The 23471-nt window shown below is 39.8% G+C and overlaps 2 protein-coding genes across 2 annotated transcripts in view; both read left to right on the forward strand.

The window, feature by feature from the left end:
- Positions 1–18541, forward strand: part of SLC5A3 (solute carrier family 5 member 3) — a 34795-nt gene extending 16254 nt beyond the window's left edge. The window contains exon 2 of the mRNA XM_047795858.1: positions 6892–18541. Coding sequence (XP_047651814.1) covers positions 7231–9387 — 2157 coding nt within the window. The 5' untranslated portion in view covers positions 6892–7230 and the 3' untranslated portion in view covers positions 9388–18541. The remainder of the gene's footprint in view (positions 1–6891) is intronic.
- Positions 1–23471, forward strand: part of MRPS6 (mitochondrial ribosomal protein S6) — a 68965-nt gene that overhangs the window by 17008 nt on the left and 28486 nt on the right. The gene's annotated exons all lie outside the window — the stretch shown is intronic.

A 23471-nucleotide genomic window follows, 5' to 3' on the forward strand; every position in this document is an offset into this window, starting at 1 on the left:
TGGGAACATCTCACTCTTCAAGTGTAATGGAGAGGCAGAGATGGGAGAGTTCTTCATGCCTTGATAGCAGCAGGACGCTTGAACTGTATAGAGTGAGCCAAGGGAAGTGCTGCTTGCCCACACCAGCCTGTCCTTTTTGACTGCGTGGAAACAACCGTATCACATATAACTGCACGCTGAAATGGATGGTGACGATTGCAGAGCTAAAATCTGGAACACATTCTGAAACGGAGTTAGTACAATGGAGGGAAGTAGGTTTATAGGTAGGATGAGATAGTGGCTCCAGATACAGGTACTTACTGTCATGGCCCATTGAGATTTTTATATGAACAAAGGGCAGCATGCTTGCCTAGTCTCTTAGGATTTCTAATCACTTTGGCAGGGGAGAAAATGCTTTCTTCCTCCTTGGCCTTTTAATCTGCCTTCTCTTAATGCTTTAAGAAACCCCACTGTTGATGATTGTATAGGATATTGGAAGTTTAACATTCTCGATCAGGTACTTAGTCAATGTTTAATTCATTTATTTAACATTTGAGCACTTGTAATGTGCAGGTTAGTGTTCTAGACAGAGACTGCATGAGTGAACATCAGAGACTAGAGTCTCTGCTCTCATGGGATTTGCATTCTGTTAGGGAGATAACAATAAACATAGGAAAACTTTATAGTATATTAGAAGGGGGTGTGTGTGCTGTGGAAAACAGTCAAGCAGGAGAAGGAGGGACTGAGATGGTTAGGGAAGTTACTCTTGAGCAGACAATGGGAAGAGAACAAGTCTTATGAAATTCTGGGGGTGCAGTGTGTGTCCTGCATAGGGAACAGCCGATGTCAAGGCCCAGAGGCATGTTTGGTACATTGTGCCTGTGAGTGACCAGGCGACAGCTTGCTCTGTTAATTCCGTCGTGGGCCAAGGGCTAGGGCCGTTAACCAGGTGAAATGAGGTGGTTATTTGGACCAGGGTGCTAGCAATTGAGATTATAAGTCGTCTGATTCTGGGTATATTTTTGAGGTAAAGCCAACAGGCTTTGCTAATGGATTGATTGTGTGTGGGTTGGAGAAAGAAAGTGAGTAAGCCTTCAAGGATGACTGATAAACTTTGGCTTGAGTAACAGTAAGGATGTAGTTGTCATTCTCTGAGATGAGGAAGATGGAGAGTAGAACAGCTTTAAGGGGGATGAGCCAAAGTATTCACACTCCCAAAGAAAAGGCTGGGTGATTACAGACACTTCATTCAGTCAGAATAGTGATCCATAGATTTTACTATGAGGACTCATACCTATAGATCATACACCCAATTCTTTGAACCTATATCTTAAAGATGTGAGTTAGCAATGAAAGAGGGTTGACTAAGGTTCATATAGCCCATGGTAGCAAGGTCAGGTGTGGAATAGACTTTGAGACTTAATTTTTTTTTCTTTTTTTCATTTTTGACCATCCTGCAGCATATGGTGTTCCCAGGCCCTGCATCAGATCCAAGCTGCAGGTTGCAGCAGTGCCAGATCCTAAACTCGCTGTGCTGCTGGGGATCGAACCTGCATCCTAGTGCTCCCAAGATGCTGCTGATCCCATTGCACCACAGCGGGAACTCCGAGACGTAATTTTTTAAAATTTTCTGGTGGAATGGCTAATTGACATGGAAAAAAAGGATGAAGGCAGAAAAGCCTTGGACTTGGATAATGAGAAGCTGATTAAGCCCTGGTCTTCTGGCTGAATTTTCTACTATATTTGTTTTACTTAAGAAGTCTGTGCTTGGGACTTCTTTTTGTTTTCAGTCTCTTTATTTTCTTCATATGTATATCTGTCACGTATGATCATATGTAAATACTTCAGTTGGATTTTATCCTATGCACTGTTTGCATTCTCTTTTGTTAATATTTGTTAAATATACGTCTCAGGAGTTTTCTGCGCAAGCCCAAATTTTTAAACATGGATGATATTGAGTGATCTTTTAATATTAATTATTTCTATCAATAATGTGTTTTTCATTAAAGATTAATATTGCCTTGTGATTAAAGGAAGAAGCTATTTAGAACTAGATGGGAGTGCAAATCCAGATATAAACACAAATAATTGTATCCTGGGGTCTTATACTGTCTCATTGGTTTCCGTTTTCTTGTTTGTAAAACGATCCTCATAATTGTACTTATCCCATAATTGTTGTGAGGATTAAAATAATGCACACAGCACTCTAGGCACTGTACCTGAGAGGTGTTAGGACTTGGTCAGTGTCAGGGTTTTATTTTTTATCTCCATTTATAATTGACTTATGATAACCAGTCTTTTACAAGTGGAGGAGAGTGCTGAGCCTCCTGAATTTAGAGTTGCCTGCGTACCCAAAAGGTCTCCATTTCCTGAGACTTTTTTAGAAAAATAAGCAAAACAAACAGAAAAACCCCCTTGTGAGCACACTTCTACATTGGTAGAAGCAAGTGAAAAGTGAATACATCTTGGGGGATGTGTGTATATGGATGAAATGATAATGCTGGTGGTTTATGAGCTTTTCTAGGTGAATAAGATTTTATTTGAAGAAACGGTTTGCTTACATGGGTATCACCAATAAACCGCCACCATAGCCAGGCTCTACATTTTTTCAAGTAAGCAAGGGCTGAGGAAGGAGTATGTATACATAACGGAGTATGTGTATATCAAGCACAGTAATCTTTTCTACTGGCGGAATTTGCTTTACTGGACTTTGAATCAGGATGATAAAAGTGAAAATGTGTATGAAAAAGTCCGTAAGTAGAATTTTACATGAACGTAGTAGGGTTATTATTATTATTTTTTGTATTTTACTTGAATGGAGATGCATGTAGGAGCTAATAGTTGATGAGGTGGTTGGGAGCCTGTTTAAAATATTTGTGAGAGAACTGCATCTTTAATACATTATTTTATTTAGTTCTTTTATCTATAAATAACTTTTAGGAGGGTCCTAAAATGCCTCGTGTATAGTTGACCGTTTAATTTGGAAGGAGTCAGTATCACCACTTCCAGTCTCTCCAACCTGTGGAAGGTAAAGTGACATTTACTGAGCATCTGTCTGTTGCACTGGGCAAACATTACACAGTTCCTTACTCCTTATTAAACCATGAGGAGCTAAGTGGTGCTCTTCATTTTACAAAGGAGGCAGTTGAGGCTCATAGAGATTGTTAATTTGCCTAAGATCCTGTGGTGAGGAAGTGACAGAGCTAGGACTCCAGGCTTTCAAAGCTTGCTCACGTTCTTGACCATGCCACCTACACATGTACGTTTTCAGAGATGTCCCTGTGATCTGTAATCCTTAAATTACTAGTTGGTAAAGGGAATATTTGCTTTCAGATCAGAATATGCACAAGACTTGGCACGCTTCCTGTTGACAGTACTGTCCTCTGCCTGTTCAAATTGTCCTTTTGAGTCTATGGTTTTTAAATTGACCCCAAAGCCAAAAAGATTGTGGTTTGTTACTTTGAGGGTCACTGTGTCACCCTTTGTGAGTCCACCTGACTCCCTGAGTTTATTATGACTTGGAGCTCTGGGGCTTGAGTGATTAGTTTTCTTGTCCTTTGTTTGGTCTTTCATGGCAGCCGACTTTCTCTTTTTTTTAGAGTGACTGTACATCCTGGATTTTACAGATTGTCCTAGAATTCCTTCCTAATTTGGGAGATAAATTATATGGCTTCCCTAGATAGTAGAAGGGAGATGTTAGGTTTGGTCATTATAACTAATTATGTTTTGATTATATTACCTAAAGGAATTTAATAGCTGATTTAAATTTGGACTTACCTATTTTACTCCTTCTAGTTCAAACATAGCAAATATTTATGTACATTTCTCTATTTGGATTATTCTTCCATTGTAAGTTAATTCATCCAAGTAATGAAATAGTACGAAGATTATATTCTAATTTTGCACAGAGCTATCGACAAAATGCTGCTTTCTGAGAAGATGGCCCCTTCCTGTTGGGGGGTGTGTTTCACAGTGCCCCTGTGCTTGCACAGTTGGCTAAATTTATTACAATGGCCATCACAGCTAGGGGACCATTTCTCATACATTCTATGGATATTGTCGTCATAGAAATAATTGTTTCCTTAAAGATGTACTACCAAGGAACCAGCCCACATACTTAGCATTACTGTAGCCACTTTATTACTTGTCCCACATTTCGCACTAAAGGGATTTATCTCAACTGTGAACCAGATTGGTCCTAGAAATATAAAAACAAATTATAAAAGGCTTCATTATAGCTGAAGAAAAAAATTTTCCCTCTATATTCTTTCTAACAATAAAGGATCTCTGGATAGCATTTGGTTGTATTTTTGTTGTAGAAATGTTTACTTTAAAAGAATGAGAAAAAATATGCAAAACTTGTGTATTTTACTTGGAACCATTTTAAGGAATTACACAGTTTATCTCTTAAAAGGCTACCGTTCAGGGCAGTGACAGTCTCCATTTATGACTAGAATGTGAAGTTTGGCTGTGTTGTATTATGGTATTTATATCTTTTTTATAAACTAATTTGACCTGTTTTTGGTTTTGTTTTGTTTTTCCCTTTCCAGTCTTTACCAGGTGCTGGTCTCTGGATGTTTTTTGTTTAAATTGGAAAAACCTTAACCTGTCCACAGACTGGCATGGTGTCCAGTGAGAGGGGGGACTGTCCATGGCACTGGCTTTGGAAGGGTCCCAGGAGGCAGAGAGTTGAGAACTCAGCCTTGAACTGGTGTCTGGCACCTTGGTGCTCCCTCTCCTGTATGCAGAACATCTTTTCCCTCTAGCTTACCTGCTTGTTCTGGAGAAGTCAGAGGTTACACTGTCTAAGCATTCATCAGGGAGCGGCGTTTGGCTTAGCTGTCTGGCTGCATCACATGTGACAGTGGAAAACTGTCGTTGATTGAAGCAGTGCTTCTTAGTGATCAGAGAAGGGCTTGTTTTGTTTCCGAGCACTTTGTTTGAACAAATTAGTGGCTGCTGGAGTGGCCATTATAACACACACCTTACCCCACCCACCTTCCTCCAAACAAAGACAGAAACACTCTGGGTGTTTGTCCTTTCTTGGGGAGAGGCATAGTCAACTACGGCCATTGAGACACCTGAAACGGCCCTTCTGACCTGTGAGCTCAGCTTCTCTGGGCGCGGGTTGGAACAGAACGCCAAGGGTACGGCCTGGGTGTTGGACAGCGGTGGGAGTGCCGTCGCAGGCGGGGAATCTCATAACTGCCAGCTGGTTTTCTTTGTAATTGAGGACCTAACCCTTATACTGAAACATTAAAGCTACCCTTTTTAAATAATTAATGTTTATTAGTTATGTGATTAGATTTTATTAAAAATTTGGGTGGTTCTTCCTAAGTAATGTGCAGGTATTTCTTTAATAACTTCAACATTTGGGGGACAGGGATGGTAGTCATAGAAATGTGACCAGCTTTAGGATTTGGCAAATATGAAGTATCCCAATTTTTAGCATATTTTATGCTTTTGTGTGCGGCAGTTTTACTCCAGCTGGTCATTATTGACACTGGCTTTTAGAGGAAGGATTTTCGTAGGATTGGTTTTAAGTGTTCAGTGCTGTGGTCTGTTTCGAACGGTTTTGAAAAGAGGTAATATTTAGTGTCATTTATAGGACTTAATAAAGTTTGCTGCTGATTTTTTACAGGAAGATAACCTGGGTTCATCAAAAAGCATCAGCTTTGTCAAACATTTCACTGAGATGGTCTTATTTCTAAAGGAGAAGTCACCTTAGGAGTTAACATGTGGAAGGCAGTGGGTTGAAAGACAAAATGTTGTTTGTATTGACCTTTCAGCTAGAATTGTAATTAATTTTGAAGATTCAGAATTTGTCTTTTTCCAGGAGAAAACCGTCGTGTTCATAAACTCAATTTTAGGTAAATTTAAATGTCTGCTTTTCAGTGATTTTCTTAATCCAGGACTGAAAATCTTATGGACTTACTGAAGATAGTTCATTATCTGATAGTTTATAGACGTCTGTTTCGTTTAGGTTTAGAAAATATAATAATGACGTTATTTTTCAGTCTTCCAGAAAATTTTTCTTCTTTTCCCTCCTCCTTGCTTTGTATACCTTTTAACAAGAAAGCATTAAAGGAAAAAATATTCAACAAAATAAAACCTTGTGTCAGTGCCTTTATCCTCTCAGGGACTGTCTTGGAAATAATGCCTGTTGAAATGGAAGGGAAGGGATTACTTTTTTTAACATTAAAAAAAAATATTTTTTTCAGTGTGTTCTTTCTAGTTAACAGAATAAACTTTTAGGGTTGTTTATAAGTTGTATGTTCCTAGTTTTTGCGTGTGTGTGGAACATCTAGTTTCCCTTTAGGGCAGGAGTCAGGTCACGATTTCTAGATTATCATATGATGATGAGCACAGATGTACATTTGTAGTAAGAAATACTTGGTACCGTGTTTAGGGGTAGATGATAACACCTAATAAATGCCCGTTCCATCCAGGACCCTGACTGGCTAAAAAAGTACATTATTACTCTTAGGAGTCACAGCTTTGAAGATTCATTTTGGTGCCCTTATTACGAGTAATTAGTGTCTCCCTCCCTCCCCTCCTTCTCCCTTTTAAGGTGCTTTCCCATCCACGACTGCCACACAGTAAGACAAGAAAGGACAGTGTCATGCTGGGCAGTTCTCAGTTGGCTAGAGAAGTTAGGCCATGGCATTATGAGGTTGATGAATTTTTATTCTTAGTTCAAAATGATAAATATTCTTACTGACTTTTAAGTATCAGATGGGATAGAATAGATCGCTCCTTCCTGTGGAACCTAAAGTATGTATATGAAAAAGTTTTTTTTTTTTCTTTTTATAATGTCTTGTTGCGCCGTTTTACTAGACTGAAAGTTTCCTCATCGCTTGGTGAGCCCCTCCTCTAATTCAATCTTTGTCTTTTGTCTTTGCTGCCTTGCAGGGTTGGTACAGTAGGCTTCACTAGACTTAGCTGCAACTCAGAATTTCTCCTCCAGCACCTGAGTAAATGCTGATGGTCTTGTGGAGAGTGGATTAAGAGTACGAGCTAAGTTCTCAATCCCAATTAAGAAGCGGAGGAAAATTTAAACTGTCTCCTTCAAAGTATATCACAACCACCACCATCAAGACAGCAAACCAAAGGACAAAGACTTTGACCTGCTGTGTTACTCTGTGTAGTCCAGTTCACGTATGGTTTACTGACTTGGCTGGGGTTACTAATGAGTAAATAAAAAGGCGGACACTTCTGTCATTGGACACTTTTATTCACAAAGTTACCAAAATGAGGGCTGTGCTGGAGACAGCAGACATTGCCATAGTGGCCCTGTATTTTATCCTGGTCATGTGCATTGGTTTTTTTGCCATGTGGAAATCTAATAGAAGCACCGTGAGTGGATACTTCCTGGCGGGGCGCTCTATGACCTGGGTGGCAATTGGTGCCTCTCTGTTTGTGAGCAATATTGGGAGTGAGCACTTCATTGGGCTGGCAGGATCTGGAGCTGCAAGTGGATTTGCAGTGGGCGCATGGGAATTCAATGCCTTACTGCTTTTGCAACTTCTGGGATGGGTTTTCATCCCAATTTACATCCGGTCAGGGGTGTACACCATGCCTGAATACTTGTCCAAGCGATTTGGTGGCCATAGGATTCAGGTCTATTTTGCAGCCTTGTCTCTGATTCTCTATATCTTCACCAAGCTCTCAGTGGATCTGTATTCGGGTGCCCTCTTTATCCAGGAGTCTTTGGGTTGGAACCTTTATGTGTCTGTCATCCTGCTCATTGGCATGACTGCTTTGCTGACTGTCACCGGAGGCCTGGTTGCAGTGATCTACACAGACACCCTGCAGGCTCTACTCATGATCGTGGGGGCGCTCACACTCATGATTATTAGCATGATGGAGATTGGCGGGTTTGAGGAAGTTAAGAGAAGGTACATGTTGGCCTCACCCAATGTCACTTCCATCTTGTTGACATACAACCTTTCCAACACAAATTCTTGTAATGTCCACCCTAAGAAAGATGCGCTGAAAATGTTGCGGAATCCAACAGATGAAGATGTCCCTTGGCCTGGATTCATTCTTGGGCAGACCCCAGCTTCAGTGTGGTACTGGTGTGCTGACCAAGTCATCGTGCAGAGGGTCCTAGCGGCTAAAAACATTGCTCATGCCAAAGGCTCTACTCTGATGGCTGGCTTCTTGAAGCTTCTGCCCATGTTTATCATAGTTGTCCCAGGAATGATTTCCAGGATACTGTTTGCTGATGATATAGCTTGCATCAACCCAGAGCACTGCATGCAAGTGTGTGGAAGCAGAGCTGGGTGCTCTAATATTGCTTACCCACGCCTGGTGATGAAGCTGGTTCCCGTGGGCCTCCGGGGCCTGATGATGGCGGTGATGATCGCAGCGCTGATGAGTGACTTGGACTCTATCTTTAACAGCGCCAGTACCATATTCACCCTCGACGTGTACAAACTCATCCGCAAGAGTGCAAGCTCCCGGGAACTGATGATTGTGGGGAGGATATTTGTGGCTTTTATGGTGGTGATCAGCATCGCCTGGGTGCCCATCATCGTGGAGATGCAAGGAGGCCAGATGTACCTTTACATTCAGGAGGTAGCAGATTACCTGACACCCCCGGTTGCAGCCCTGTTCCTTCTGGCGATTTTCTGGAAGCGCTGCAATGAGCAAGGGGCCTTCTATGGTGGAATGGCTGGCTTTATTCTCGGAGCAGTCCGTTTGACACTGGCCTTTGCCTACCGTGCCCCGGAATGCGACCAACCTGATGACAGGCCAGGCTTCATCAAAGACATCCATTACATGTATGTGGCCACAGCACTGTTTTGGGTCACAGGACTCATCACTGTAATTGTCAGTCTTCTCACGCCACCTCCCACGAAGGAACAGATTCGTACCACCACCTTTTGGTCTAAGAAGAGCCTGGTGGTAAAGGAGAGCTGTTCCCCAAAAGATGAGCCATACAAAATGCAAGAGAAGAGCATTCTGAGATGCAGTGAGAATAGTGAGGCCATCAACCAGATCATTCCCAATGGGAAATCTGAAGATAGCATTAAGGGCATTCAGCCCGAAGATGTTAATCTGTTGGTGACCTGCAAAGAGGAGGGCAACCCAGTGTCTTCCTTGGGTCATTCAGAGGCAGAAACACCAGTAGATGCTTATTCCAACGGGCAGGCAGCTCTCATGGGTGAGAAAGAGAGAAAGAAAGAAACAGAAGATGGAAGCCGGTACTGGAAGTTCATAGATTGGTTCTGTGGCTTTAAAAGTAAGAGCCTCAGCAAGAGGAGTCTCAGAGACCTGATGGAGGAGGAGGCTGTTTGTTTACAAATGTTGGAAGAACCTCCACAAGTTAAAATAATACTAAATATTGGACTTTTTGCTGTGTGTTCACTTGGAATTTTCATGTTTGTTTATTTCTCCGTATGAACTTTTAAGGATATGATGAGACACTAACTTAAGAAAATTCTAGTCTTTGGGAAAAAAAACAAAACAAAAACCTTATGTAACTGTTGCATCTCTCAGGCATTGTTTACGCTGTAGGTTTTAGCCAAATTTTACTTAGCAGAAAATCATCTATTTGCAAGACTTTATTTTCCCAGAGATGGATGAAAGCAAATTTTCAACCTAATTGAAGTAAAACTTGTTTAACATTAAGACTGAATTGTGCAAATGTGGTTTAAAATTTTCCATACCAAAGTAAGGAGAGACCCGTTATTCTCATAGAGCACTTAGAGCAGAATATATGCTAAGATATCACGGATAAGATGTACTGTCTGCACTGCCAAAACTTGGTAGGCCTTCTTACCTGAGTAGAAGACTTGCTCATTTTAAAGTTTTTTCTGTCTCTGTAATCCCTACCCTCATTTAAAAAAATCTGAATTTGTAGACATTGTATAATCAGTTATGTACTGAAACTCTAACATGTGCTGTGGGGTACTTGTTTCAGGCCAAGTCAGTTTGCCAGGTTCATTTTGTTAGCATGAGCCTATGGATTCTGAATGTTGAAAGAAAGGAGGAATGTTTTTCTGTAGCTATTCTTGTGCCACCAGTATATGGAATATTGGGGAAAAGTTTTTTTCTGAGGTTTTTCTTCTATTTTTTCTTTCTTTGAAGTTTAAGTGAATCATACTCAAATGACCACCAAGTCTGTCTTTATACAGTTGTGTGTCACGATTGTATTGCTAATGATTGTGGGGGGAAAATGAAGTAACATTGCTGATCATCCCCGAATTTACTGACCACATTAAGGCTGTCTATATGGTTCGGATATAACACCAGCCCCTAAGCAGTGTTTGATCCACTTAAAGCTGATCATGTGATTACTCGTATTCCATTAATTCTCTAGCTCTGTTCTTGTAGTTGGGCAACATTCTTTATTAGCCAGGGATCTTCCCAAGTGCATCTATTTGGAAGACATGTCCAGAAATTTGGAGGAAAATTAATGCTGCTTTTGTGCTGGGCTGCCCAACTTGATTACATCGTGATATATTGAGGTCGAGGTTTTAGAGTGAAAATTTGATTCTAAGATCATTCCGTATCCTTTATAAATTTTCCCCCTGATTTTCTTTTTCTTCTTCTTTTTTTTTTCTTCAAAAGACTTGCCATCTGTACACAGCCTCTAGAGTATGAGGATATTTCAGTGCAAACTGGCCATCAGGAACAGAAAACTCAAAAGTGCATGCTTTGCCATTGGTGGATTGTCAGTATAGCCTTTCTGTAGAATGGATAGCATGTTTATGAGGTGCCATGAATGAGAATTTCTTGGTTTAGTAGTGTGTCTCGTGGAGGAGATTACAGAACCTGTATGATTATAAGACCCTCCGTCTTGACATGGCTTGGTACCCCGTTGCAGTCTTCCTGGAAGAGAATGTATTTTTCACAGGTTGATTCCCCTTCATCAGGACAGGGTACGAAAGATGTTGGAGACAAGTTCTGCAGATTCTTGTAGTTCTTTGTGTATGCTGTCCTTTTTCCTCCATGGTTCCGTGAAGGAACCCAGTTGTGTATCTACTTTCTTTGACTTTCCTGTAATCTCTGATTTTTTTTTAAATTGCATGATTTTATTAACCTTATATTCTTTAGGAAGGATTATTACTTTTTTAGATACTTTTTTAGATTTTGAATCAAAACTCAGTCCTAATAACTTTAAATTTTTTGTATGTATAAACTAGTTTCATTATGATGGACTTTGATCAGTCCAAAGTTGATTTAGAAGTTATCAGGTAGCATAATGTCTTCCCATCTCCAGGAGGCTTTCTGATGGATGGACTGAGTTTGTAGATGAAAAAATAATTCATGTATGAGGAGCATGATTTCCTGAGAGCTTAGAGTGCCTTGTAGAACTTTTTTCTTAATTTCATTCTTAAGGTTATAAGCTGGGGGCCAAATAAATAGGGACTGTCCTTTTCTCCAGTGTGGAGGCTAAGGCTGTGACAGGTCCAAGGTTACAAAATCCGTCGGGAAGAACAGAAAACCAGGTGTCCAAATGTGGACTCGTGGTTTGTCCTCTTTTCTCAAAGGGACTGTTCTTTGGAGACAACTTTTGGTATTTGGGGAAATAATGGGATCTTAGATTTTACAAAGTGATGTTAAGTTGGAATTAAAATTTTCTCTGACTCTGAACACATTGCTGTGTAACTCAGCAGTGAGGATTGACAGATTGGCTGGGCAGCCTTCTTACCCTTTCTTTTAAAAGCGTAAATGAGTAGGTGATGTTTGAGTGGATTCCCCCCCCCCTTATTTAATGTTGACTCCTAACAGGAATATTACTGTCCCCCTACCTTCTCTGTTGGTGTCTTAGGATGATACATAAAGGACATCATTTTTTGTCTGCTTGTGTGTATATAGCAGTAGGCCAAGTTTGGAATACTAATGTTTGTAAATAAGGAATGAATTATTAGCATATCCGTTAGGATTGTTTATTCTTGTCAGTATAAACATCACTTTATTTAGACTGAAGTCCCTGAAGCTTGCCCTTCCTATTGCCTCCCAGTAATAGATAATGTGCTTGAATAAGTGTGTAAATTCCCGATTGCAACTTCATTTGAGGGGACCATTCTTCAGTCTGTATTTCATTAGAATGATTGTTCATGGGATGATGTATGGTCTGTCTTAAAGCTAGCAAAATAGTCATACTTTACACTAATGAAGTGGGTCTTAAATGATGACATTGATCTGTAGACTTTTAACATATATATATATTTTCATACTGGCTCAAGCTAGGTTTTGGAATTAGTTTAAGGCTAAGCGTGATTGACTACAATAGTTAGCTAAGAGTCAAAATGAAGCAAGGACACTGGTGTTCAAAGATGGAGAAAAATAGTCTTACCTACTGTTAGTGGTATCCCCAGTTCTTAGACTTTTGTCTTCTCAGGAAGTCTTAGTCTCAAGATCTGATGAGAAGAGCTTATTCCCCTGATAGGCAGAATGATTACTGGTTCCTTTGTGGGGCCTCTGATTTCCCTGTTCATCTAAGAATATTTTGTCCTCCCACCCTAAGGGGCTTTTGAAATAGCCAAGCCAGTTTTTTCCCCAGCCATTCTTTTCTTGGTGAGGTTATCACTCTCATCTTGAGGTTAGAGAAGCGTCAAGTAGTAGCAGTGGTGCTGTATCCTTTGGCCTAAATCCAGCAGATCCGATTTCACAAGGCTTCCATTTCACTTGGCTCAAAGGATCCATTCTTTTCACTCAAAGAGCCTGGCCAGGGTTGCAGAGCCCGCAAAGCCCTTGCTCTTAGGGATGACACTTCAAGTACTTCACAGGGACCCATCGCTTCTCAAAACTGCACATTTTAAGAATTGAGTGGGAAGGTTGCTTTTCATTTCTCTGACCCTGAGGCTAAGTGGGGGCTTGAAAGTCTTGTCCAGGATGATTAGAATCTTTTTAAGTTTCTGTATTTCTCATTCCATTGCTGTCTTCCCTATATTGGGTGTGTGGTTCTTCCCTTCTGTCTTTAGATTATCATTTATTGTAGCCAGTGGGTTATCCTCATTCTTTACCACTCTGTAGACTGGCTCTTTTATTGGCTATTAAGACGTTAGACCCATTAGTGTTCCCACTTGGCAGTATCTGGCTACTTGCTTTTTTTCTTACACTTCACTCCCCTATGTCATTTTCATCTGAGGTATGAGGGCTGGAAATGACTACGTGGGTAGGTATCTAGTAGTGACACGTCCCTCTTTCCTGAGTTTGGGTTGAGAGATGTATAAAGACCATTTTTGTTAAATGACACGACTCCAGAGACTTTCCGAAGAAGCCAGAGACACTGTTAAGTGAGAGGCTGAGAAATACTTGGGTGATACAGACTCAACAACTTGGTAAAAGACAAAATTAGCATAAAATGTGTTAGATATATAAGCATACTCCTTGAACTCTAGAAATTGAAGCGTCTTTGCTCTCAGCTACTTTAAACCACTACACATACAGATTAGGGTACCAGTGAATAAGATCCAGCTCAAACCCCGGTTTGGTGTTAAATATTATAAAGTATGAGTTTATTAACATATTTGAGGTTAAAGTGACTGACATTTGATATTGATACTTTAGTAGGGAAAAATGCTTTTAGGCTTCAGTATTCATCAGATTTCTCATTAGCCAGCTGCTAAATTGCTTAAGTCATTTCAGTGTTAGCATTAGCCTGAGCAGACTTTACAGACAGGGTATGGTCCTGTGAGTGTGTCTACCCACCTAGCGTTCAGAGAGACTGGTCTTCCCCTTTGTCTTCCCTCACATTGCTTTAGTTATTTACCTTTTTTTTTTCCAGGACGTATCAGATTTCCTGTTTTGATTTTTTTTTTTTTTCCTGTCAGCTTGATTCACTTTCAGGCTTATTGCCACGGTGTGCAAAAGTGCTACTTTGTCCCAGATTTGAAGACTTTGGATACAAAGAATGATTCATTAAATAAAGTTGGGTTTAAATAAACTAAATTTTTATTAGCTTAAACTGTTAATTCTCAAGAATTATTTTCTCAAATTAGTGTCAGAGAAAGTGTATTCACTCATAATAAAAGCCCTAATAATAATTTATCAGTATTTTATTATCAAAACTAATTTTTCAAAAATTAGGGAGGCAACAATACTTAAAATTTTACACCAGTCCCTTTGAAATGATGGTATCTCAATGCAGAGGGGCGTGGTGTTTGTTTTGATGCCAAAAAGCCTTCTTATAGTAATTAAAGGTAAAAAGTTGAAACTTGTTAGTTGGTAGATAGAGAAACCCTTTTGTACTAGTTAGATATGAAGCTGGATTACATAAGAAGTAATCTTTTGTTCACTACACTTGGTTAGACTTGGTTGACTTAACTCAGGGCTGCAAATCCCTTTTTCTCCATTAAGCTAACTTCTCTTAACTTGGTTCTTTTTTTTTTCTCGTCAAACTCTCACCCCTAGGAAAAGTAGATGTTCACATACTTTGACTTCAGAACAGAATTTAGCTGCAGTTCAAAATAACTAATAGGCTTTTCCAGCACTGAGTCCCACACCATTTGTCATGTTGTCGTAAAAATGTTTTCATTTAAACTTTTCCAGTGGTGGGAATAAGGCTTTAGACTATTGATTGATCTTTAAAGGAATGTTGTGAGAATTGGTATAATTTATGTTTTGGTTTCCATCCCAAATCCTTTATAAAGATAGGAGTTAGCTTTTTGTTTGGGGTGAAGCACCCCATTTATCTGGTTAACGAACAGCCTTAATGACGGGCGTATATAGTCTTTTAATCAGAAGTAGATGAGGAGGGTTTGACGTCTCTGTGTCATTACTTAGCTCATGCACTTTACTTTTTCAGGGGAGGACCATAATCTGAGACTTGACTTAAACCAGTAACCTTAATTTATGCAATGACTTTTATAGTTAGGTTCGGTTCGGTTACCAGGATTTATGACATGTTGGAAGGGAGGGGTGCTAGAATACAAAAGCAGCTGAAGAGCAAGTCAAGACAAAGCACAGGGTCTCAGATTCTTGTTAGTGCAGGAGCAGTGCTTTGCTTTCCTCAGAGAGGCTCTGTACTGCCCTTGTTGCCCAGGATGATGGAGCCCCCCACCCCCAGCTTAAGATCGTTTAACGGTCGGTGAACTCTGTCAGTAAGGGAAATGACATTTTTCAGAGATTTCAACAACAGCACAAAAGTTGATAGTCGATAACTACACCTTTATTCGAGACATACATATATTTATCATGGTAAATTCACCTTGTACCCTAGTGCTGCTGGATAAAGGAGTGTTTACTTTTTTTATTGCCTCTGGACAAGCCCGTCTGGATAATTTTCCAATATACCAACATAGCCTATACCTCTGTAAGTGGAATGTTCCTCAAGAACTCATTTTTTGTTGTTGTTGTTCTAATAGTTGGAAACTGAAATGAAGTTCATTGCTGTCTATATTGTTGAAATCCCAAATTGGCAAAGGCCGTTCTATAATATAATCAGCTTCTGAAACTTAGGTGATTTGATTAGTGCCTTCTGGTTGCCAAAATTGAATCTGCTAGTTTACACCTTTCCCTATCTTGACAGATAACTCTTATTTGTTACAATTCCTCTTTTTAAAATTTTGTTATAACTAGTGAAGGAAATACATTTATATTTACATGCTTTATATGCAGCCTTTATTTGGGTTCGAGGAACCAGGTAGGTCTAATCTTTGTTGCAGCTTAACTTATTTATTCATCCTCTGTGTTTCTTTTGTATCTGTAATTAAAAATGTAAAGTTACTTATTCTCTGAGTATATTTTAACGTTTTTCCACTGTAGGTTTGATAGGCATTATCTGAGAACATATATGTGGCAACAGTTTCACATTCCGTGATAAGATGCTTAAAGGTCCATAGAAAGCACAAAACCATGTTCCCTCGTGTGTGTGTATCTCCACATGTAGAAAGCACAAGACGAACAGTATTCTCAGTATCCCACAAGTGCCAGGCATAAAAAGCCCACCACGTGTTTGTCTCGGAGTTGCTAGGATGAGGACCGTAGTTTTGAAAGCCCTGGACAATGAGGTGCCTCAGATAGGAGTCCTGAATCATAAGCAGGTCAGTGTAGGGATCTGAGTAGTGTGTGCCACGTTGGTGGAGGAGAGAATAGCAGTGTCAAGAATGAACTGCAGTTGCCTTGGGGGGTTACCAGCTAAAATGGGATCTGTGGGCTCTTGCCTCCAATCTGGAACTCAAAACAGGGACAGACTTCTGGGTTTTTAGTGGGCGGAACAATTTGACAAATGGTCTGCTTTAAGCTGTAAAGCCATCGGATTTTTGTTTTTTTGTTTTTTACATCTTAAATCTTTATGAAATTTTACCTGTTGTTAATAGTACCCTGAGACATGGAGAAATCTCACATTTTTACAGAGTAAATACTAATTTTTAATCTTTGTGTAAGTTTAATCTAAATTTAATGAAGTTGCTTTTTTTATATGCTTGACTGCACTTCATTTTAATAGAGCAGAATTTGATCCAAGTGTTCTGAGCATCAGAATAATTGAGGCAGATCTGCCAAATGAACTACTTTGCTTTTCACAATGGTTGCAACAGTCTGAAGGATTCTTTTGCCTGTCTCATTACCTGCTTCAAGGCTAGATTAGATAAAATCTGTGTGTGTGCAAAAGCAGAAAATGATGTGTTTGCTTGCACTTGGCATTGCCCTTACTTTACTCCTCAACTTTCTTCACCTGAAGAGTCCCTCTTTATCAGCAATGAATAAATACATCTCTGTCTTAGATTTTGCCCACACGTCAAGACAGACGCTTAGGCCATTTGTCAAAAGACAGAACTCTTAGAATGAAAGAGAAGTGACTACCTTTGTTCCCACTCTCTTTTTTGTATAGTGATCTTCTTAGGGATACTCAACTGTAATAAATAAGTGGATTGAAGATTGAAGCTGGTATAGACTAAATGGAACATGTTTTAGAAAAGTTAACCTGAGCACTCTGAGGGAGAGGATTCCTCTCTCCAGCAAAAACTCGCCAGGTGTGTACCTACAGCGTTTTTTTTAGAATATAAAACTTCAGGCTTTGGCAGGGCATAGGGAGAGGAGTACCAGAAATGCAGGAAAAAGCAGAGGTTTGAGGAACGTCTTTGGCTTAGCAATATGTGATAAGGCAGAGCAGTAATACCCTGTTAGTCCCATGTAGGATGTGCTCCATACCTTTAAAGGTTGTGTTTAAATTTCAAATAGTTTCTAAGAACTTAAAGGATGCTTTTAAAGAAAGATTCCTTTAGCAGAATATCTTTCATCTCTAATTCCTTGGAAAATTGCTTTAATTAGTCTAGGTGAAAGTAGTCCTAGCAGTGTAAATATGTATAATTAGAATTATCTAATTTCACTGTGAGATCTCTAACTTTTGAGTGGCAAACAGATCAACAGGTCTTTTGCTCACAGACTTTGCTGTGGGGTTGTTAAAACACAAAAGCTTTTTTTTTTTTTTTTAAATGACATAATACATTGGTGTAAGATGACAGTATGAAATCTGTTACCCTGCTCTCCCCACCAATATTGCTTCAGTGTGTAGATTGCCAACAGTGTTCAGAAATAGAGCAGGGATTTACCCATTTTTTGCTTGGACATCCGTTTTTCTGTTGCCCAGACCTGTGTTGGCAGTCACATATGAACTATGTTATGCTTCTCAGTGCTTTTCCTTCTTCTTCTTTTTTTTTTTTTTTTTGATAAGGTGGATATCAAAAATAGTTGCTGTGCAAAAGTTAGTAGTCTTCTTCAAGAAGAAAACCAATTCCTTTTCTAATATCCTGTGAAATTGCTTCATTCATTCCTTTATTTTTAAGCCAAATGTCAGCAGAGTACTGCTGCTTTTATCTAGTAATTTTGATATGTAAGTATTAATGCATTTAAAAAATATGTCTACATTGAAAAATGTTTTTACCAGTGTCTTGCCTCTTAAGCTTTGTTCAGATGTTCTGGAAGAGACCAGTCTGTGCACTGGGGGTGTGTCTTGTGTCAGTTATACATTGTAGACCAAATGTGATTTTAAATGAAATTGTTGAGTTATTGGTGAATTTTTTGAATTGTAAACTGATTTCCAGTGTACCCTTCATTGTCTGTAGTTTTTGTTTGTTGGTTTGTTTTTGTTTTTGTTTAACTGATTGGGTCCATCTCATTGTACAATGTTTTAGTTGCGAGCAGCAAGTAGAATTTGGTGTAAACCAGGTTATTTCCATATTGAAAGGAATGCAGTTGAAATTGTAGATTTAGGATTGTTAACCGTACATGACAATTCTAACTTGACTATTCTAACCTATTGTATACAATCTGACTTTTTAAAATTGTTGACATGTTTAATCTCGGTTTCAATGTGTTTTTAAAAGTGTTACTGTTTAAAAAATGAAAAAAAAATGAAGCAAATCTGCTAAAGAGCTGTCAGTTTTCATTACTGACTCTGTAAAATACACTGTTCTTTGTGTATTGTGTGTTATTTTGCCAGCTGCTGCATTAGCCTTTAAAAGTATTTGGAAACTTATGATGAACTACATTTCTTGCAAAGTATATTCCTTCTGTGGTATTTTGTCCTGTAACTGAAGTATAGTAATTATTTTATGGAAATGTTAGCACTTCTGTACCAACTTTGAATAAAATGAAAAATTTACATTTCTCTGAGTACGTATTTTGAGCATGAACACATGTCTACCCTCGAGGTTGTATGAGTTCCCTTTTTCTTGACTTGTGAATAGTTCCAGTGAGTTTCCTCTACCAGTTTTTGCCGTTCTTTACCTTGGTAAACATGGACTTGCAGGTATTGACTGAGAATTGGATTGTGTATAAAGTATTAAATAAATAAAAATATTCTTGGGAGTTACCTTGTGGCACAGTGGGTTAAGGACCCAGCTTTGTCACTGCAGTGACTCAGGATGCTCCTGTGGCGTGGGTTTGATCCCTGGCCTGGGAACTTCCACATGCTGCAGGTGCGGCCAAAAATAAAGAAGAAAAGACAAGTGTTGGGTTGCATTTTGAAAAAACAAAAATATTCTTAGGTTTTTCACCTCTCGTTTTGAGGTAATTTCAAATTATAGGACAGTTGTAAGAATGGTATGTGGAGCCCAAGAATCATCTTCATCCAGATTCAGAGTAGTTAACATTTTGCCACAGTTCCTTTGTTATGCTCTCATCAACACTTTGCTGAACCATTAAAAAACTTAGTTGCAGACATCATTCCCCTTCACCCTCTAAGTATTGAGCAGTATATTTCTTAAGACTGGATAATCACCCATATAATCACAATGTAATTATCAATATCTAGAAAGCAACAGTGGTACGATATTTTAATCTAAAGTCTTTATTCAAATGTTGCTATGTCAATAATGTTCTTTTTATAGCAACCGGTTGCAAGTTTGGAAATCGGTTCAGTGCCTTTAGCTTTTATGTCTGTGTCTCCTTTGGTCTGAATCACCTTTTCTTTGTCTTTTGTGGGACTGATGTTTTTGACGTTTAGAGACCAGTCTTTTTTGTGAGTGCCACTCTTCAGTGTAGGCTTATCTGTCTCCTCATGGTTAGATTCATACTGTGATTTTTGACAGGACTAAGACGGGAGCAATAATACATCCTCAGAGCTTCCCGTTGGGAGGCGTGTGATGTTGTATTGTCCCGTTATTATTGACACTAACTTTGATACTTGACTGAGGTGACATCTACCAGGTTTCCCCACTGTCTACTTAGCATTTCCCCCTTTGGTAATAAGTTATTTGTGGGGAGACAGACTGTAAGTAACTTATTCATCCTCAAACTTGAACCACTAGTTTTAGCATGTTTTACTGCAATACAGTGATTTTTCTAACTTTTTTTGGACTATACTGAATTCAAGAGTTTGCCTCTTTGCCATTTATCAGTTTGAACTGATGTGTCATCTCATGTAGTGGGTTATAGTTCTTTGTTTTGCCTGGGTGTTTGCAGATTTAGCTAACAGGTCTCCCTTCAGGCTAGTTTGTGTCCTTTTTGAATACTTCCTTATTTTCCAGCACAAGGTGTTCCGGACTCATCTTGTACTGATCTCTGCCCCATTCAGGATCAGGCGTTTCAGTAGGGAATGGTATTTAGAAACCAAGTTCTAGGTGGGCTCATTCTTAGAGAAGTAAACCCAGTCGCTACTTCTGGGTCCTTTTCAATCCACAGAACTAGGAAAGTCACATAACTGATGTCGCCAGTTCTAAACCAGCAGCAGAGGTTTCTTTTGAGCCCAGTTCTGGATTGTAGAGTATTTTCCTTCAGAAAGAATAAGACCATTTTTTCCCTATTTTCTAATCTTTGTGTCCTGAAAAGTCATGATTATGGGCCTTGATGAAAGCTTCTCATTCATTGTGCTGGCCCTCAGTGGCCTCTTTCACTTTGGCAGCCCTGTGTCCTTCAGTTTCGAGACGACTTTTCTCCTGTGCTTTCTCCTTCTCTTTTGTTCAGCTCTTGGACCTTCTGGGCTCATCCAGTTGGTTTTATATGGTCTTTTGTCAAGTCATCTTTGTCTTTTCGATCTTCCTAGAGGTGTGTCTGTAAACTTTATCTTCCAACCCTTCTGTTGAATTTCTTTTAAATTTCTATCAGGTTTTTAATTTTTAAGAGCTCCTTTGTTCCCCAAGTCTTTCTTTTTTATAGCCTTTTGTCTCTTGTTCTTGTTTCGTGGGTGCTGTGTTTTCTCATCTCTGAAGATGCTGAAGTTTTCTCCTTCTGTGTTTATATACTCCAGTTATTTTTGTTTGTTTGTTTGTGTTGGTCTCTCGTGTTAAAGACTTTTCACAGATGTGTGCTAGTCTTTGGTGGTTTGCTTATTTTTAATAGGGTGGATTAAAAAATCATCTGAGTGTGGAGGTGGAGTTCGTAGACCTCATTGGCCTTCAAGGACCTGGCTCTTGGTTGGATGACTCTTGTGGTCTCTTTAGAACAGGTCACGTTCCCCCAAAAAGGTTCTTAGAGAGTTTGACTGAAGGATAAAATGTCCCAGGCCACCATTCTGGGAGCTCATGAGGAGAAATAGCACAGGGATCTCAGCATTCAGTTTGCCTTTTTTCTTAATCCCTTCTTGGACTCTCTCCCGGTCTGGGAACTGAGATCCCATTTCAAGCCACTGCACTCAGATTACCACCGCTTTGGGCTGTGCCTCTGTCCTCCAGTCCAGTTACTAATGTTTTATCCACTCCAGAGTATAAGCCTCTACACATGCATCTCTGGATCCAGCTACTCCATAAACTTTGAACCAACTTTATTTTAGCCCCCCCGCCCCCACTTCACCCCTACTTTCAGAGGTATACCCAGTGTTGCCAAGTCTTGGATCTGATCTTTTGGGAAATGCTATAGTGTAATAAATATGCTTGACTCTTTAGTTTTCCCCTTTGCTGCTTTTCTCTGTCTGCCTTCTTTTTTCCAAAATTGTATTGATGTTTTCCTTTCCTTTCTCTCTTTTTCTTTCAGAGTTGTACCTTTAAAAAAAAAAAAATTCCTTTACAGTAGTTCTAGTAGGTTTCAGGAGGGAGCATAAGGTGCTTGTGTTTGAATACTCCAACTGGGAATCCTGGTATCCACTCTTCACCTAGCACATGAAGCTTGCAATTTCAGATTCTGTTGCCCATTTTTGCCTTATCCTAAAAGAACACGTTGCCAACCAGAAGTCCGGTGCGAGTTTAACAATTCTGCTTATCTCTTTATGGGCAAAGCTAGTAACTGATTATTCAGATTTCGAAAGGACCTTAGGAGTTAGACAACTTTTATATGTGGCTGCCAAGTTGAATATAGCATCCCGGGTAGACGCTGCTGTTAGACTGGAAGGAGAAATAACAACAACGAAATGAGGGCTGCCGCTACTTTGGCGTTTACTCTCCTTGCAGTTCTAATTTGAGATTTTGTTGTCATGCCCTGTGGCAGATTCTCTGTAAAATACTGTTGTCTCTGCATGGGGCTTGTCAACTCAGTTTCCATTTTTCATTGGTTTTCAGAGACTGAGTTTTGTTGTAATATTCTCTGGTACACTCTAGGGGTCAAAATGTCCATTGGATTTTTTTATGTTATGTCCCAAGAATCTGTAAAAGTTTGGAGGCACCTTTATGAGTCTCCGATTGTGTCTTTCTTTCCACCTTCCACCTGTTTGCTTCTAGTTCCTTGACTGTATATCTGTTTCTAACAGGATATGCTTAACTTTTATTATGCATCTCTGCCATATACATATGTAAAATGGTGCTGTTTTCCTTTTGGAGTGAAGGTCTTATCTCTCCTTGAATTTTGTTTTATGGTTTGGTTTAATCCTTTCTTCCATTCTAGTTTAAGTATAGTTAGTAACTTCCATCTTATCTTTCCATTTTCCTTTGGTTGGTTGGCTGCAGTGTGCAGTGGCTTGATACAGGATCTCAGTTCCCAGACATGGGATTGAACCTGGGCCACAGCAGTGAAAGCCTTGAGTCCTGAACACTAGACCACCAGGAAACTCCCTTTCCATTTGTTCTTTGACATATATTCATCAAACATTTATCAAACACCTCCCGTGGGCCAGGTCCTTTGCATCTGCAGCATCCCATGAAGATGAGTAGGAAGCAGCCTTAAAGAGGCTTGGTTAGGGACGGGGGTGTCCTTCTAAATAATTACACTTGCAAGATGTTTGTAGAATGAGAGAGATACACGTGGGATTACAGAAGAAAGGTACACTTTCCTAGGAAGTAGCTGAGTCTTGAAGGATGTTTTGATTCCCTTAATTCCTCTGTGCTTATGTAACCCCTTCTCTTCCCTGCACTTCAGAGTAGTACAATCCCTTGAGTACCTCGCGCCCCCCCCCCCCCCCCCCCCCCCCCCCCCGCCAGAACTAAACACAACTGCAGTGGCTTGGTTGGTGGACAGGCTTCTAGTCTGTTGTATAGCAAGTTGTGCAAATCTGACTCTCTTGCCAAAGCCCCAAGTTTCTGACTATGGAGGCATATTTAAAAAATTTCTCTTAACCCAGTCAACTAACCGGTGTTTTTGCTAAACCCATACACTGATTCTTAGAGGATTCATAGCATCTAAATAGACTTCGGGCCCTTTTGTCCCTACTTTCAAAATCCTTTGATGATTCTTAAACGTCTCCTGGTCTCCCTGTCATTCCGGTGCCGTTCCCTCCCTCGTGTCCGAACAGGCTGAAATACAAGGCGAAGGCAGGGAACTGAATTGTGCATGAAGGAGAGCAGTTGACAAGGCAGGTACAGCTCCAGGATGTCTACCTGATGCCTGCTCTCACTATCAGTTTCATGAGCTGCGGCAGTTCACTTACTTGCTGCCATGGTAACCAGGATTCCTGCCAGTCTTCCTGTTTCCCATCTTTTATTCATCTGTAAGTGCATCTGGAGGGGAAACGAGGAGGATAGAAATGGAAATCTCCCAGGAAAAGGATTGTGGGTTTTGGAATGTTCTCCAAATGACAAACGTGGGTACCTTATCTTTGGTATTTTTCCAGCTGTTCAGGCAGTGGTAACCACAGGTAGTCACCTGTTGGGATTGTCATTTCACATCCAGGGAAGGCTCCATTATTATTGTGAGATAAGTGGCGCTTTTGTGTTCCTTAAATTAGCATT

The sequence above is a fragment of the Phacochoerus africanus genome, chromosome 1, assembly GCF_016906955.1.
Source record: "Phacochoerus africanus isolate WHEZ1 chromosome 1, ROS_Pafr_v1, whole genome shotgun sequence".
NCBI classification, from domain to species: domain Eukaryota; kingdom Metazoa; phylum Chordata; class Mammalia; order Artiodactyla; family Suidae; genus Phacochoerus; species Phacochoerus africanus.